A 17,365-nucleotide genomic window follows, 5' to 3' on the forward strand; every position below is an offset into this window, starting at 1 on the left:
ACTTTGGGAGGCCGAGGTGGGTGGATCATGAGGTCAGGAGATCGAGACCATCCTGGCTGACACGGTGAAACCCCATCTCTACTAAAAATACAAAAAATTAGCCGGGCGTGGTGATGAGCGCCTATGTAGCCCCAGCTACTCAGGAGGCTGAGGCAGGATAATTGTGCAAACCCAGCAGGTGGAGCTTGCAGTGAGCCGAGATCGCGCCACTGCACTCCAGCCTGGGCGACAGAGCGAGACTCCGTCTCAAAAAAAAAAAAAGAACGGACAACTCTCACAGCCCAGCTGACAACACAGGCCACTGTCTTGAAACGGGGTGGTGGGCACAACAGAACAGTCTCTGGACAAGTCAGAAGTCCAGGCCCTCAGGCACTTTTCTTTCTCCCAGTGAAAATGTTACAGAGAAGCATAACTATAGGAAAGATTTAAGGCAGGTATTCAAAACCCAAGAGTGGGCATCCCTGGAAAATGGGATTCTGGGTCTGGGGAGAGACTTAGACGTTTACTTCAATTACTTCTAATTTTTACAGTGAGCAAGTACTGCTTCGGAAGCTTTCAGACACTGGAGCGGGTTTTCATGGCCCTACTGACTCCTGGGCACAGGTGCTGGGTGGCACCAGTGCTCCTGCAGACAGAGAGCTTGGGTTTTTGTCCCAGTAACACATTAACCTGACAGTGGCCACACTCCCGTCATAACAGGGTGACCCCCAACTCCCTGGAGGTGCCGCTGCACACGGGAGTCTCAAGGCAGCAGCGGCCCCTTTTCATTCATTTGTCCCCGTGAGGCTGGGGCCACGCAAGGACCCCCACCTGTACCCACCCTACACGCTGACACCAACCTCCAGAGATGAATGTGTCAAAGATGATCTGGGCACCATTCAAGAAATCGCCAAACTGTGCCTCCCATAGGGGCAGTAACTTTGGGCTCTCAATGCTCATCCCATATTCAAATCCCAGGACGGCCTCTTCTGACAGGGGGCTGTTGCTGACCTAATCCCAGGAAAGAGAAGGAAACGCTGCATGTGAGGGCCACGGCAGAGCACTGGACTCCTGGGAACTTATCGAAGGGAGGTGGTGCGGAGAGGGAGCCTTGCTCTCATTCATCACCACATTCTTTTTGTTTGTTTGTTTTTACTTTTTGAGATGGAGTTTCGCTTTTGTTTTCCAGGCTGGAGTGCAATGGCTCCATCTCAGCTCGCTGCAACCTCCACCTCCCAGGTTCAAGTGATTCTCCTGCCTCAGCCTCCTGAGTAGCGGGATTACAGGCGCCCGCCACCACGCCCAGCTAATTTTTGTATTTTTAGTAGAAACAGGGTTTCAGCATGTTGGCCACGCTGGTCTTGAACTCCTGAGCTCAGGTGATCCACCCACCTTGGCCCTCCAAAGTGCTGGGGTTACAGGCATGAGCCACCATGCCCGGCCTCATCACCACATTCTTTTGAGAAGAGATTTGCTCTTCGGTGTCAGTGATGCAGATGAGAAAAGTTGGGACAAAGAGAGGAAAAGATAAAAGACGCCAGAATGTGGGTATTACAGAGTTTCTTCAAGGGTAAGCACATATACTTCTCAGATGACCCTCCTCTGGAGCTGAGTATTCAACAGTGTCTTCTAAGCTTTTCAAAAACCTGTGGCCGGGCGTGGTGGCCTCCCAACAATTTGGGAGGCCGAGATGGGAGGATCACTTGAGCACAGGAGTTTGAGACCAACGTGGGCAACATGGCAAAACCCCGTCTCTACAAAAAGCAGACAAAAATTAGCTGGGCGTGGTGGCACGTGCCTGTAGTCCCAACTACTTGGGAGGCTGAGGTGGGAGAATCACTTGAGCCCAGGAGGTTGAAACTACAGTGAGCTATAATCGCACCACTGCACTCCAGCCTGCATGACACAGTGAGACCCTGTCTCAAAAAAAAAAAAAGAAAAAAAAATTGTCACGAAACAAAGTGAGGAAAGTTAAAAAATAAAGGCCTACCTTTGGTTAAAATCATTATTCTAACACCGTATTTGCATGGTACATCAAAAGAACCATCATGATATGTTAACATTAAAAAAAGCAGAATACAAATTATATCTCTGAGAAGGTTAAAAAGACATGACAATTAAATGCAATACATAATCCCAGCACTTTGGGAGGTCAAGGCAGGCGGATCACCTGAGGTAAGGAGTTCGAGACCAGCCTGGCCAACATGGAGGAAACCCAGTCTCTACAAAAAATACAAAAATTAGCCGAGCATGGTGATGCAGGCCTCAAGAGGCTGAGGTGGGAGGATTGCTTGAACCTGGGAGGCGGAGGTTGCATTGAGCTACTCAAGAGGCTGAGGTGGGAGGATTGCTTGAACCTGAGAGGTGGAGGTTACATTGAGCCGAGATTGTGCCACTGCACTCCAGCCTGGGCAATAGAATGAGACTTTGCCTAAAAAAAAAAAAAAAAAGAAAAAAATTGTTGATCTTAGTTTGAGAAATACATGGTAGTCATGTCTGTGTTCATTTCCTGATTTTGGTGTGTTATGATGGAGAAGGATGTCCCTGTTTGTGGAAATACACACTAGGGATACAACTTGCTCTCAGATGGTTCAAGATGAAAAAAAGGAGCTAGGAGGATCACTTGGACACAGGAGGTCAAGGCTGCAGTGAGCAGTGACTGTGTCACTACACTCCAGCCTGCGTGACAGAGCGAGACCCTGTCTCAAAAGAAAAAATAAAGATGAGAAAAAGTTCCTTACTGTATACAACATTTTGGTAATTTTGTGTTTCTTTCAAATTTTAAAAAAATACATGTTTAAGTTACACCTTTATAGAATATTATTTTGGAATAAAAAGGAAGGATGGGCAGAGTGTGGTGGCTCATGCCTGTAATCTCAGCACTTTGGGAGGCTGAGATGGGCAGATCACTTGAGGTCAAAAGTTTGAGATGAGCCTGGCCAATGTGACAAGACCCTGTCTCTGCTACAAATTCAAAAATTAGCAGGGCCTGGTGGTGCACACCTGCAATCCCAGCTACTTGGGAGGCTGAGGTGGGAGAATCACTTTAACCTAGGAATCTGAGGATGCAGTGAGCCGAGATTGCGCCACTGCACTCCAGCCTGGGCAACAGAGCAAGACTTGGTCTCAAAAAAAAGAAGGATGTACTGATACATGCTACACGCATAGATGGACCTTGAAAACATGATGCCAAGTCAAAGAAGCCAGTCCCAAAAGGCCACATGTTATACCATTCTATTCACATGAAACATCCAAAATAGTCAGATCAATAGAAACAAACAGTCGATGAGTGGTGTCCAGGGGCTGGAGGGAGGAAGGAGTGGGCAGTGACTGCTGACAGGCGTGGGCTTGCTTTCTAGGGTAATGAAAATGTTCTAAAATTAGATAGTGGTGATGATGCACAACTCTGTGAATAGACGACAAACTGCTCAAGTGTACACACTGAGAGGTTGAATTTTATGAGTTATAGCTCAATAAAGCTTTTATTTAAAAAAATAAAAACGCTCTAGGCTGGGCATGGCGGCTCACGCCTATAATCCCAGCACTCTGGGAGGCCAAGGCAGGAGGATTGCTTGAGGCCAGGAATTCAAGATGACACTGGCCATCACAGCGAGACTCCTATCTCTACAAAATATTTAAAATTAGCCAGGCGTGGTGGTGCTTGCCTGTAGTCCCAGCTACTTGAGAGGCTGAGGCAGGAGGATTGCTTGCACCTAAGAGCTGGAGGCTACAGTGAGCTATAATTGCACCATGGGACTCCAGCCTGGGCAACAGAGGAGGACCTGTCACACACACACACACACACACACACACACACACACACACACACACACACAGATTGAGATGTACAACAGAGTTGGGGGAAAAACACACCCCAAGGGCCTATTCACTTACCATGAAGGCTGCCTGATGTCGGTCCCTTCCTAGAAGCCATTATTGATAAGGGAACACTGGTCAGTTACAAAATTCAATACAGACAGTGAAGGCAGATCACTACTTGGGAAAATACAGCTACTCTCACTACCAAGATCAAGCAGGAGTTTCTCCCAGAGTCTTCACATAGAGGACATGATATTAAATAATAGGTTACTATTATTATTATTTGCGACAGAGTCTTGCTCTGTTGCCCAAGCTGGAGTGCAGCGGTATGATCTCGGCTCACTACCTCCGCCTCCTGGGTTCAAGCAATTCTCCTGCCTCAACCTCCCGAGTAGCTGGGATTACAGGCGTATGCCACCATGCCCGACTAATTTTTGTATTTTTAGTAGAGACAGCGTTTCGCCATGTTGGCCAGGCCAGTGTTGAACTCCTGGCCTCAAGTGATCTGCCTGCCTTGGCCTCCCAAAGTGCTGGGATTACAGGTATGAGCCACTGCACCAGGCCTAAATAATAAATTAAATCTTCGGCCAGGCGTGGTGGTTCACACCTGTAATCCCAGCACTCTGGGAGGCCAAATAATCCCAGCTACTTGGGAGGCTGAGGCAGGAGAACTGCTCCAACCCAGGAGGCAGAGCTTGCAGTGAGCCTAGATCACGCCACTGCACTCCAGCCTGGGCGACAGAGTGAGGCTCCGTCTCAAATAAATGAATGAATGAATGAAAATAAATTAAATCTTCAACAGTATCCACAAAACAGACACAAGGCATTTAATTGGGACTTTTTCAATAGCAAAATTCAAAACTGATAATAAATATCAAAGCACAATTCAATGAAAGCCTCATCTGAGGTAGGGGAATGCTAAACATTTCAGTATCTAGTTCAGCAATCTGACTTGATCCAAGGGTAGATTTTGGACTAACTTAAAGAAAAGATGAGCTCCATATCCCTTCAGTTATCTTCCTAAAATGTGGCTTTTGCCAAGTGAATTTTCTTTTTTTTTTTGAGACGGAGTCTTGCTCTGTTGCCAGGCTGGAGTGCAGTGGCGCAATCTTGGCTCACTGCAACCTCCACCTCCCGGGTTCAAGTGATTCTCCTGCCTCAACCTCCTGAGTAGCTGGGACTACAGATGCACACCACCACGCCCAGCTAATTTTTGTATTTTTAGTAGAGATTGGGTTTCACCATTTTGGCCAGGATGGTCTTGATGTCTTGACCTTGTGATCTGCCCGCCTCAGCCTCCCAAAGTGCTGGCATTACAGGCGTGAACCACCACACCCGGCCGCCAAGTGAATTTTTTATAGGGTGTCAGTAACTCAAAATGATGTTCTCAAACTAATGGCTAGAGTAGGAAAGAAGACGACATGCCACTCAACTTACCTGAAGGAATAAGTTATTTTCATAAACATCACGTGCTATACACTTGAATAATTGTTTGAGATAAATAAATGAAGACTCCACTACTGCCCTTAAGGCACTAAAGAGAAGGGCACAGAGGCTGCCACACAGAAATACATGGTTATATCTGGCTGGGTGCAGTGGCTCACACCTATACTTCCAGCGCTTCGGGAGGCCAAGGCAGGTGGACTGCTTGAGGCCAGGAGTTCAAGACCAGCCTGGGCAACATGGTGAAATTCCATCTCTACTAAAAATAAAAAAATTAGCCAGGAATGGCACCTCATGCCCATGGTCCCAGCTACTCGGGAGGCTGAAGCATGAGGATCCCTTGAGCCTGGGAGGTAGAGGTTGCAGTGAGCCAAGATGGCACCACTGCACTCCAGCCTGGGCAATAGAGGACGATTAAGTCTCCAAAAAAAAAGAAAGAAATACACGGTTATGTGTACATTTGTCAAGCCGATCATACCTTAAGGAACAGGTAACCTTGAGGATGTATGATTTTGCTTTCCTTAAGTAGGCAAGGAATACTGACTTATCCACATCTTTGACTAACTTTAATGAATTACAGCAATATGCAGATGATAATGTCAACTTTGAGTTGACAAAACACACATCGATTTGACATTTACATAATTAAAGATATGTCATCAGAAGAAGAAAGCTCCAGCCTACTCTCTAGTGGGTTACTTCCATCCCAAATTGACAGACCCACCTCATCCACCCATTTAGCACCCCTTTACTTCCAAAAGTACTGAACCCAAAGTTGCCAGCACTTGTTCCTACTTATTCTAAGAATCCTGGAAGCGTAATCATTGGCACCTGGATTTTACAACAGCTATGGAAACATCTCACCTCTAGAAACCCCTTCTGATTTGGGTCCATATGGTTCAGGGGGATGTAGGTATCATCGGTCTCCTGGCAAACCACCATTGCATGCCTGTGACTGAAAGTTCCACGGCCAACATCTTGGCCACTTAGACGAACATTAAAACCTTAAGCAAGCAAGAAAAAAAAAGTCAGATTCCCATAAATAACCTAATAATAAGGCATGGTGACTCTAAATTCTTATATACTGGCTTAATCTTCAGAATCTTCCTTAGGATAACAGATAGTTATTAATATATGCTATCTGCTATTCAAAAGTCTATAGTTAAGATGAGATTGTATAAGAATGGAGAGGTATCATGTGCCCTGCAATTTTTAGAGAAAACTATCTTTCCAGTACATCCAGCACTAGCCCTTTGTTTCCCAGGCATAACTGTCCTATGTCTACACTCTGATGAAGGTTGTCAGCATGACTTATACTACAATTAAGTAATATTGTCAAGAAAGAAAAATTAACATATTTTAGAACCTCTCTGGTCAATGAACACAATGGGAGGTAGTTATAACTCAAATAAACTGCAAAGGTAACAGGTAGCAAATGTGATTAAAAGTACTCTCTACTAGCTAGACAGAAAATTCTTACCTTGGCTGGGCACGGTGGCTCACGCCTGTAATTCTAGCACTTTGGGAGGCCGAGGCAGGTGGATCATGAGGTCAAGAGTTTGAGACCAGCCTGACCAAGATAGTGAAAACCCATCTCTACTGAAAATACAAAAATTAGCTGGGCGTGGTGGCGCGCCCTACTTGGGAGGCGGGGGCAGGAGAATCGCTTGAACCTGGGAGGCAGAGGTTGCAGTGAGCTGAGATCACACCACTGTATTCCAGCCTGGGCGACAGGGCAAGACTAAAAAAAAAAAAAAAAAAGAAAGAAAGAAAATTCTTACCTTGAGCAAGTAAGGAACCCAAGGCAAGAGCTTCCGCGGTGGCCCAGTCTAGCTTGGTTCCGTCCATCACCTTCTCCATTCTGGACTGTAAAATTCAGAGGAAGAAAAAAAAGGAATGTCTAAGAGTCCATTTCCTTTTTCACAATGAGTACAAAAAATTTAATGCAGGCCGCGCATGGTGGCTCATGCCTGTAATCCCAGCACTTTGGGAGGCCGAGGCGGGTGGATCACTTGAGGTAAGGAGTTCAAGACTAGCCTGGACAACATGGTGAAACTCCATCTCTACTAAATATACAAAAATTAGCTAGGCTTGGCGGCGTGTCTCTATGATCCCAGCTACTCAGGAAGCTGAGGCAGGGAATCACTGGAACCTGAGAGACGGAGGTTGCAGTGAGCTGAGATGGCTCCATACACTATATAGCCTGGGCGACAGAGCAAGACTCGATCTCAAAAAAAAAACAAAACAAAAAAAACCCAACAAAATTAAGCATCAAAAACAATGCTGAATAAAAACAGTGCAAAAGGATACATTAGAGAAGGAGAGCAATTATATACAGCTTTTTTTTTTTTTTCCTGAGGCAGTCTCACTCTGTCACCCAGGCTGGAGTGCAGCGGCGCGATCTTGGCTGATTGCAACCTCGGCCTCCCTGGTTCAAGTGATTCTCCTGCCTCAGTCTCCTAAGTAGCTGGGACTACAGGTGCGCACCACCACACCCAGCTAATTTTTGTACTTTTTAGTGGAGAAGGGGTTTCGCCATGTTGGTCAGACTGGTCTTGAACCCCTGAACTCAAACGATCTGCCAAGCTCAGCCTCCCAAAGTGCTGGGATTACAGGCGTGAGCCACCACACCTGGCCTATATACAATTTTAAAACAGGCAAAACAAACACGTGCTTAGGTTACTGGTTACCTCTGCGGAGGTGGGAGGAGACGGATCAAGGAGGGGTATGTGGGGAACTGTATTTATAACATCCTATTTCCTAAGCTGGGTGATGAGTATGTATTCATAGTTTGTTGTAATAGTCTCTGTACCTATAATAAAAACTTAGAGTTAGTGGGTTGTTGTTTTTTTTAAATTTCCTTTTTTTGGAGAAACAGGGTCTTATTCTGTCACCCAGGCTAGAGTACAGTGGCGCAATCTCAGCTCACTGCAGGCTCGACCTTCTGGGCTCAAGCAATCCTCCCACCTCAGCCTCCTGAGGAGCTGAGACTACAGGCATGCGCCACCATTCCAGGCTAATTTTTTAATCTTTACTAGCGATAAGTCCTCACTATGTTGCCCAGGCTGGTCTTGAATTTCTAGGCTCAAGCAATCCTTCCACCTTGGCCTTCCAAAGCACTAGTATTACAGATAGGAGCCACTATGCCTGGCCAAGTTAGTGTTTGAAAATAATTCATGTTGGGCACGGTGGCTCACACCTGCAATCCCAGCACTTTGGGAGGCCAAAGTGGATGGATCAATTGAGGTCAGGAGTTCAAGACCAACCTGGCCAACATGGTGAAAACCTATCTCTACTAAAAATACAAAAATTAGCTGGGCGTGGTGGCACGTGCCTGTAATCCCAGCTACTCAGGAGGCTGAGGCAGGAGAATCGTTTGAACCTGGGAAGTGGAGGTTGCAGTGAGCTGAGATCACACCACTGCACACCAGCCTGGGCGACAGAGTGAGATTCCATCTCAAAAATAACATAAAATAAAATAATTCAGAGGGCAAAGTTCCTTCATCCAAGCTTAAGAAAGATAAAGACCTTTAACTCTTTGCTCTCCTTGTTTTAGCACTGAAAGTCCCACATTCCAGAAAACCCCTATGTCCCAGGCCCACCAGGGTGGTTTGTCATCCTACAGTGATCCTAAGGCAATACGTAAAACATCAGCATGTTTAAGGGGCTACTTTGGGGTATGTGTGTTGATTTTTGTTTCTTTTATTTAAACCACCTGAAACAAAGTGTTTTCTACTCACTGGTTGGAAAAACAAAAACAGACATTCTTGTATTTCTGTATTTTTTATAGTGTGCATGTATTCCACGTATATGTAATGTATGAACATGCGTAAGTAAATAAGTACACGGAGGAAAAAGAAAAGAAGAGAAAATCTGAGGTAACTGACTATCAATACCAAAACAACACTAGGATCAGTTTCTAAAACCTAATGACACACAATAAATATTTATCAAATGAATCAGCCAACCGAAAAGACCAGACCAACATCAGTCCCTTTGCTGAGCAGGAAGGAGAAGCAATAACCAGCCATTTGGAGGCTGCCCACCTGAATATGTGTCTTCAGCAGGTGACTGTGCATCTGCAGCTCTCTCGGCACCTCTACAGACTTCACACCAACAAACCGCAGGAGGTCGAGGGGCACACCTGTATTCCAGGTGGTGATTCGCGCTTCTGGCTGAGCCAGGCCCTGCCAGTGGGCCTGCAGGTTCAGGGCAGGGGGGCTGTAGTGGGCCATGTTATTTAAGTGATCATTCAACTTGGCATAGTAGGAGGATTTTATTTCAGACACCTCCTCCTGCGTCATGAGTCCACCAGCGATGAGGTGCTCTGCATATGTGTCTGGAATGCTCTTTCGAGCTCTGTCCAAGAAAGAGAAGAAACAAAACTCAATCTGACATGTAACAATCTAATAGAGACAGAGTCACTGTCAAGGGCGGTGGAGTGTCAGCACTCTAAAAAGGCATTCGACAGGTGCAGTGGCTCACACCTGCAATCTCAGCATTTTGGGAGGCCAAGGTGGGTGGATTACCTGAGGTCAGGAGTTCGGGACCAGCCTGGCCAACGTGATGAAACCCCGTCTCTACTAAAAATACAAAAAATTAGCTTGGCATGGCGGCGGGCGCCTGTAATCCCAGCTACTCAGGAGGCTGAGGCAGTAGAATTGCTTGAACCTAAGAGGCAGAGGTTGCAGTGAGCCGAGATGGCACCATTGCACTCCAGCCTCGGCAACAAAAGTGAAACTCTGTCTCAAAAAATAAATAAATAAAATTGAAAATAAATAAAAATAAAATAAAAAGCCATTCAGGAAAAATGTTTTGGAACTAGATAGAAGTAGTGGTGGCACCACTTTGTGAAGGTAAATAAATGCCACTGAGTTGTTCACATTAAGACAGCCAATTTTATATTATGTCATGTTCATCTCAATAAGTTTATAAAACATAAACAAAATAAATATACAATGTTAAATATAATAAATTTTTTTTTTTTTTTTGAGATGGAGTCTCGCTCTGTCGCCCAGGCTGGAGTGCAGTGGCGCAATCTTGGCTCACTGCAAGCTCCGCCTCCCAGGTTCACGCCATTCTCCTGCCTCAGCCTCTCCGAGTAGCTGGGACTACAGGCGCCCGCCACCACGCCCAGCTAATTTTTTTGTATTTTTAGTAGAGACGGGGTTTCACCATGGTCTCGATCTCCTGACCTCGTGATCCGCCTGCCTTGGCCTCCCAAAGTGCTGGGATTACAAGCATGAGCCACCGCGCCTGGCCTAAATATAATAAATTAATTTAGTAAATGAAGGCACTCATAGTAACAACCTCTTTTCCAGGCAAGTAAGAGAAAACAAATTTATCTTTATAAGTTTTTGTCTGCATCCAAGCAGAAATAATTAACAGAGTTTTTCTATGATTTAGTAAATTTTGACAATTATTTCCAAGACTGACTCACACTGTCTATCCAATCAGCACCCCTCTTTATCTAAAAAGGTATGGAATCCAAAGTTGCCCCAGTCTCTGAAAGTCGCAGTCTTTCAGGTTGCGTCTATCATCCTCTAACTACAATCATTAGCACCTGGGTGTTACAATAAATGTCACTCTACATTCATGTAATACTTTAAACTATAAAGTCTATTCACATGTATTATCATATTTAATCCTGATAAGAGAGAAGAAAGCAGGATAGATTTTAAAGATAAGGCCCTGGGGCCAGGTGAGGAGGCTCATGCCTGCAATCCCAGAACTTTGGGAGGCCGAGATGGGCAGACGGCGAGACCAGCTTGGGTAATGCTGTGAGACCCCAACTAGTCAGGCGTAGTGGCAAGCGCCTGTAGTCCCAGGTACTCAGAGGGCGGAGGCGGGAGGATCGCTTGAGCCCAGGAAGTCGAGGCTACAGTGAGCCGTGATCATACCACTGTACTACAGCCTGGGCAACAGAGCAAGACCATGTCTCAAAAAAATAAATAAAATAAAATAGGGCCCTGAGGTTCATTGAGTCATTCAGCTGCTAAATTCAGAGCTCAACAGAACACAATTAGTTCTTCTGAGAGCAGTCCTCTTTCTGGTACCAAGGATCAGAAAAGCTCATAAAATGTGTATTCCTCTGCTTTAATTTATATCTATAAGGAAATAAACTTGGAGGAGGGGAATCTATTTTATTTTCTAGTATCTAGAAAAGGAAGTTCCAAAGTAACAAATTCCCCCTCTGTCACATTAACCATCTGAATCAGCACCATGGGACAGAAATGAAATGCAAGCCAAGAGTAATTTAAAATTTTCTGGCAGTCACATTAGAAAAGATAAAAAGAAACAGGTGAAATTAATTTCTTTTCTTTTTGTTTTTTTTCTTTGAGACGGAGTCTGGCTCTGTCGCCCAGGCTGGAATGCAGTGGCACGATCTCAGCTCACTGCAACCTCCGCCTCCCCAGTTCAAGCAATTCTGTTGCCTTAGCCTCCCGAGTAGCTGGGACTACAGGCACGCGCCACAATGCTGGCTAATTTTTCTTTTTCTTTTCTTTTCTTTTTTTTTTTTTTTTTTTTTTTGAGACAGAGTCTGGCTCTGCCACCCAGGCTGGAGTGCAGTGGTGCGATCTCGGCTCACTGCAAGCTCCGCCTCCTGGGTTCATGCCATTCTCCTGCCTCAGCCTCCCGAGTAGCTGGGACTACAGGCGCCTGCCACCACGACCAGCTAATTTTTTGTATTTTTATTACTGTTAGTCAGGATGGTCTCGATCTCCTGACCTCGTTATCCGCCCGCCTCGGCCTCCCAAAGCGCTGGGATTACAGGGGTGAGCCACTGCGCCTGGCCAAATTTTTCTATTTTTAGTAGAGTCGGGGTTTCACCATGTTGGCCAGGCTGGTCTCAAACTCCTGACCTCAAGTGATCCACCCACCTTGGCCTCCCAAAGTGCTGGGATTACAGGCATAAGCCACTGCACCTGGCCATTTCAATAATATATTTTATTTAAGTCAATATACTCATTATATTGTAATTCCCATATCTAATAAATTTAAAAAATACTAGTTTGGGTTTATATTTTTACAAGCTAAGTCTTTAAAATATGGTGTGTGTATTATCCTTACAGCACATTAATCAGGACCAGCCACTTTTCAAGTACTCAATAGCCACCGATGGCTAGTGGCTTCCATCTTGGACAGCATGGTTCTGAACATTCATTAGAATCTTCCGAGTTACCTCTCACCAAGGTGCCAGGCAGGTCTGCAGCTATGGTTTGTAGCAATGAATCACTGAGGTTCTATTTCTGGTCCTGCCGACACTGCAGTAAATAGATTTGGGCGAGGTTTGCTTAATTCAATCTTCCCATCTGCTGCGTTGCTAAATTGCCCTTTCTCTATTCAATGAGGAACCATGTCAAGTGTGAAGAGTATGGGAGGCCAGGCACGGTGGCTCATGCCTGTAATCCCAGCACTTTGGGAGACCAAGGCGGGTGGATTACTTGAGACCAGGAGTTCAAGACCAGCCTAGACAACATGGCGAAACCCCTGTCTCTACTAAAAATACAAAGATTAGCCAGGCGTGGTGATGCATACCTGTAATCCCAGCTACTCAGGAAGCTGAGGCACAAGAATTGCAATTGCTTGAACCCAGGAGGCAGAGGTTGCAGTGAGCCAAGACTGTGCCACCTGCATTTCAGCCCAGAACTGTGTCAGCTTTAGCTTTGAAAGTTTCATGTCCTGCCTGGGCATGGTGGCTCATGCCTGTAATCCCAGCACTTTGGGAGGGCGAGGCAGGCAGATCACCTGAGATCAGGAGTTTGACATCAGCCTGGCCAACATGGCAAAATTCTGTCTCTACTAAAAAGTACGAAAACTAGCCAGGCACGGAGGCACATGCCTGTAATCCCAGCTACTCGGGAGGTTGAGGCAAGAGGATCACTTGAGGCAGGAGGATCACTTGAACCTGGGAGGTGGAGATTGCAGTGAGCCAAGATCGTGCTACTGCATTCCAGACTGGGCAACAAAGCAAGATTCCATCTCAAGAAAAAAAATAATAATTTTAATTTTTAGGGGGCATATCACACAAGGGTTTATAATTATACCTGATGATTTTGTACATGATGGGGTTGGTGAAGAATGGCTCATCCAGCTCATTGTGGCCCCACTGCCTGTAGCACAACAGATCAATAATCACATCCTTGCGGAACTGGCGTTGGTACTCAAAAGCCAGTCGTGTGGCACGGACCACTTCCTCTGGGCTGTCTCCATTGACATGGATGATGGCACAGCCCACAAGCTTCCCTGAAGGACAGAAGACCAAGCCGAAACAGGACAGTTAACCCAGAATGACACTGGCTCTCTCTAAGCCCTACTTCCTGCATCAAAAGACAGCCCAGTCCTCACAGGTAGATATTGGTTTGGTTAACAACCCCAGCTTTGGAGACCAGCTGACAAGTTCCAACTCTGGGACTTATTGTGTGACCTTGGTAAAGCTACAAATCTCAGCCTACTTATCTATGACCCGGGAATGGGGCTCCTACCTCTTAGTGATGGTGCAAAGGTTCAGTGAGTGAATGCACATACCATTGTAATGCCTAACAGTGCCTGGTACATAGTAGTTAATATTTATTTTGTTATTGTTATTATTATTACTCTCTTTCTCCCTGAGATAAAAGGGTCATTAAAGGATGTACCCTAGAAAAAGATAATTTTTCTCCAAAGAAGCTCAAGAATGGATCTTCAGTATCTTCATGAGACTAATCATAAAGGATTCACATAAACAAGCCCAAGAGGCATCCAGTCCAGGCTGTTTGTATAAAAGGAGAATAGCTGCTACCATCAAACAGCCTTGTAATCTGTGAAACTGGGAATGGGTAATAACAGCCCTGTCTTTCTCTTAAGACGACCAATTTCAGCCTGGCACAGTGGTTCACGCCTGTAATCTCAGCAATCTGGAAGGCTGAAGAGGGATCACATAAAACCAGAGGTTCAAGACCAGTCTGGGCAACACGGTGACTCAATCTCTACAAAAATTATTTTAAAAATTAGCTGTGGCCAGGTGCAGTGGCTCACGCCTGTAATCCCAGTACTTTGGGAGGCTGAGGCAGGTGAATTACCTGAGGTCAGGAGTTTGAGACCAGCCTGACCAACACGTGAAACCCCGTCTCTACTAAAAACACAACATTTAGCTGGGCGTGGTGGTGGACACCTATAATCACAGCTGCTTGGGAGGCCGAGGCAGGAGAATTGCTTGAACCTGGGAGGCGGAGGCTGTGGTGAGCCGAGATGGCGCCATTGCACTCCAGCCTGGGTGCCAAGAGTGAAACTCCATCTCAAAAAAAAAAAAAAAAAAAATTAGCTGTGCATGGTAGCATGTGTCTGTAAATCCCAGCTACTAAGGAGGCTGAGAAGGGAGGATCTGTTGAGCCAGGGATGTCAAGGCTGCAGTGAGCCATGATTATACCACTGCACTCCAGTCTGAGTAACAGAGCAAGACTCTCAAAACAACAACAACAACAAAAAACCTACCAATTTCCACAGGTAAAAAAGAAGCTGACTTTGATTCTTCACATCTTCTTTCTTTTTTTTTTTCCTTTGAGACGGACTTTCGCCTTTTTTTTTTTTTTTTGAGACAGAGTCTCGCTCTGTCGCCCAGGCTGGAGTGCAATGGCTCGATCTAGGCTCACTGCAGGCTCTGCCTCCAGGGTTCACGCCATTCTCCTGCCTCAGCCTCCCGAGTAGCTGGGACTACAGGCACCCGCCACCACGCCCGGCTAGTTTTTTTTTTGTACTTTTTAGTAGAGACGGGGTTTCACCATGCTAGCCAGGATGGTCTCGATCTCCTGATCTTGTGATCTGCCTGCCTCGGCCTCCCAAAGTGCTGGGATTACAGTCGTGAGCCACAGCGCCCAGCCGGAGTTTCGCTCTTGTTGCCCAGGCTAGAGTGCAATGGCCTGATCTTGGCTCACGGCAACCTCCGCCTCCCAGGTTCAAGTGATTCTCCTGTCTCAGCCTCCCGAGCAGCTGGGATTACAGGCATGCGACACCATGCCCGGCTAATTTTGTGTTTTTATTAGAGACAGGGTTTCTCCATGTTGGTCAGGCTGATCTTGAACTCCCAAGCTCAGGTGATCCACCTGCCTCGGCCTCCCAAAGTGCTAGGATTACAGACGTGAGCCACCGTGCCCGGCCTTCACATCTTATTTCTAACTATACTATTTCACCAAGTTTAGTAGTTGAACATATCCCTTTTCACTAAGCCCCAGGCGCTCCAAGTTTGAATATCCTGGAGATAACGACTCTGGTGTTGTACTCATTGTGCTGATCTCTGACTTGCACCAGATTACCCATCCAGTTATAAGAAATTTCAGATGGCACACTGTGGCTCCATCCTTGTCTTATTTCTTTAGATTTAAAAATCACACTGATAGGCTGGGCATGGTGGCTCATGCCTATAATCCCAGCACTTTGGGAGGCCTAAGCAGGCGGATCACCAGAGGCCAGGAGTTCGAGACCAGCCTGCCAACATGGTGAAACCCTGTCTCTAGTAGAAATACAAAAATTAGACAGGTGTGGTGGTGTACGCCTGTAGTCCCAACTACTTGGGAGGCTGAGGCACGAGAATCACTTGCCCCCAAAAGGCGGAGGTTGCAGTAAGCTGAGATCATGTACTCCAGCCTGGACAACAGAGTGAGACTCCATCTTAAAAAAAAAAAAAAAAAAATTATCCAGACATGATGGTGCATGCACGTGGTCCCAGCTAATCAGGAGGCTGAGGCAAGAAGATCACTTGAACTCGGGAGGCAGAAGTTGCAGTGAGCTGAGATCGTGCTGCTGCACTACAGCCTGGGTGACAGAGCAAGACTCCGTCTCAAAAATTTAATTAATTAATTAATTAATTAAATGAAAGGAGGGATAATCAGTGAGGCTCATTGTTCTGTGTGCACCAGAGGTTTCCCTAGGAATTCCATGTCGGCTTCAGCAACATCAGTTCCTCCCTGTGTTACGTACCAATATCACTGCAGTATAAAGAAGACCTTCCTCTTTCGGCTGGAGTGGTGTAACCCAGCTGGTTATTAACAATCAAATGTACACTCCCACCAATTCTGAAATGCGGGAGATTGGACAGCGTGAATGTTTCAGGAACAATCCCTTGACCACAGAAAGAAGCATCACCATGGACCTAAATCATGAGGCAAGGGGAGCGGTGGGGAGAAAAGAAACATAAGGGATTAAGAAATTTAGGTTTTCAGGTTGGAATAATTTTTCTTTCTTTTTTTTTTTTTTTTGAGACAGAGTCTTGCTCTTTCGCCCAGGCTGGAGTAAAATGACACGATCTCAGCTCACTGCATCGTCTGCCTCCCGGGCTCAAGCGATTCTCCTGCCTCAGCTTCCCTAGTAGCTGGGATTATAGGCATGCACCACCACATCCGGCTAATTTTTTGTATGTTTAGTAGAAACGGGGTTTCACCATGTTGGTCAGGCTGGTCTCGAACTTCTGACCTCAGGTGATCCACCCTCCTCGGCCTCCCAAAGTGCTGGGATTACAGGCATGAGCCACAGCGACCAGCCTCATTTATCATCATTTTAAAGAAAATGGCCTTTTCACCTTTTATTTCAGAAGTCAATCTTTTTTTTTTTTTGAGACAGAGTCTTGCTCTGTGGCCCAGGTGGGAGTGCAGTGGTGCAATCTCGGCTCACTGCAAGCTCCGCCTCCCGGGTTCATGCCATTCTCCTGCCTCAGCCTCTCACGTAGCTGGGACTACAGGCGCCCGCCATCACAGTCTTAAGATCAGCTCAAGGTACTGGGTAAAAATGAAGGATTAAAATAGAGTATTATAAATTATGTGAAAGGTAAACAGAATGTCTGGCTGATGATTTCAAGATTTCTATTTAGAAACACCCTATCAGGCCAGGTGCAGTGGTTCACACCTGTAATATCTACACTTTGGGAGGCCAAGGCAGGAGGGTTGCTTGAAGCTAGGAATTTGAAACCAGCTTGGCCAACCCAGCAAGATCATGTCTCCACAAAATAAAATAAAATAAATCAGCCAGGTATGATGGCACGCACCTGTAGGCCCAGCTACTCAGGAGGCTGAGACAGGAAGATTGCTTGAGACCAGGCATTTGAGGCTGCAGTGAGCTATGATTGCACCATTGCACTCCCGCCTGGACAAAA

General features: G+C 46.0%; 1 protein-coding gene across 3 annotated transcripts in view; it reads right to left on the reverse strand.

The window, feature by feature from the left end:
* Positions 1–17,365, reverse strand: part of DHTKD1 (dehydrogenase E1 and transketolase domain containing 1) — a 54,698-nt gene that overhangs the window by 17,870 nt on the left and 19,463 nt on the right. For all 3 annotated transcript variants that reach the window (XR_009211195.1, XM_058431909.1, XM_032162315.2), the window contains exons 6-11: positions 16,198–16,369; positions 13,290–13,488; positions 9,288–9,600; positions 7,023–7,107; positions 6,106–6,245; positions 840–990 (exon numbers count right to left, since the gene is read on the reverse strand). Coding sequence is in view for 2 of the 3 variants with exons in the window: in XM_058431909.1 (XP_058287892.1) it covers positions 840–990; positions 6,106–6,245; positions 7,023–7,107; positions 9,288–9,600; positions 13,290–13,488; positions 16,198–16,369 (1,060 nt within the window). In the remaining variant the exon portion in view is untranslated. The remainder of the gene's footprint in view (positions 1–839; positions 991–6,105; positions 6,246–7,022; positions 7,108–9,287; positions 9,601–13,289; positions 13,489–16,197; positions 16,370–17,365) is intronic.

This window comes from Hylobates moloch, unplaced genomic scaffold, assembly GCF_009828535.3.
Source record: "Hylobates moloch isolate HMO894 unplaced genomic scaffold, HMol_V3 SCAFFOLD_2, whole genome shotgun sequence".
In the NCBI taxonomy this organism is placed as follows: domain Eukaryota; kingdom Metazoa; phylum Chordata; class Mammalia; order Primates; family Hylobatidae; genus Hylobates; species Hylobates moloch.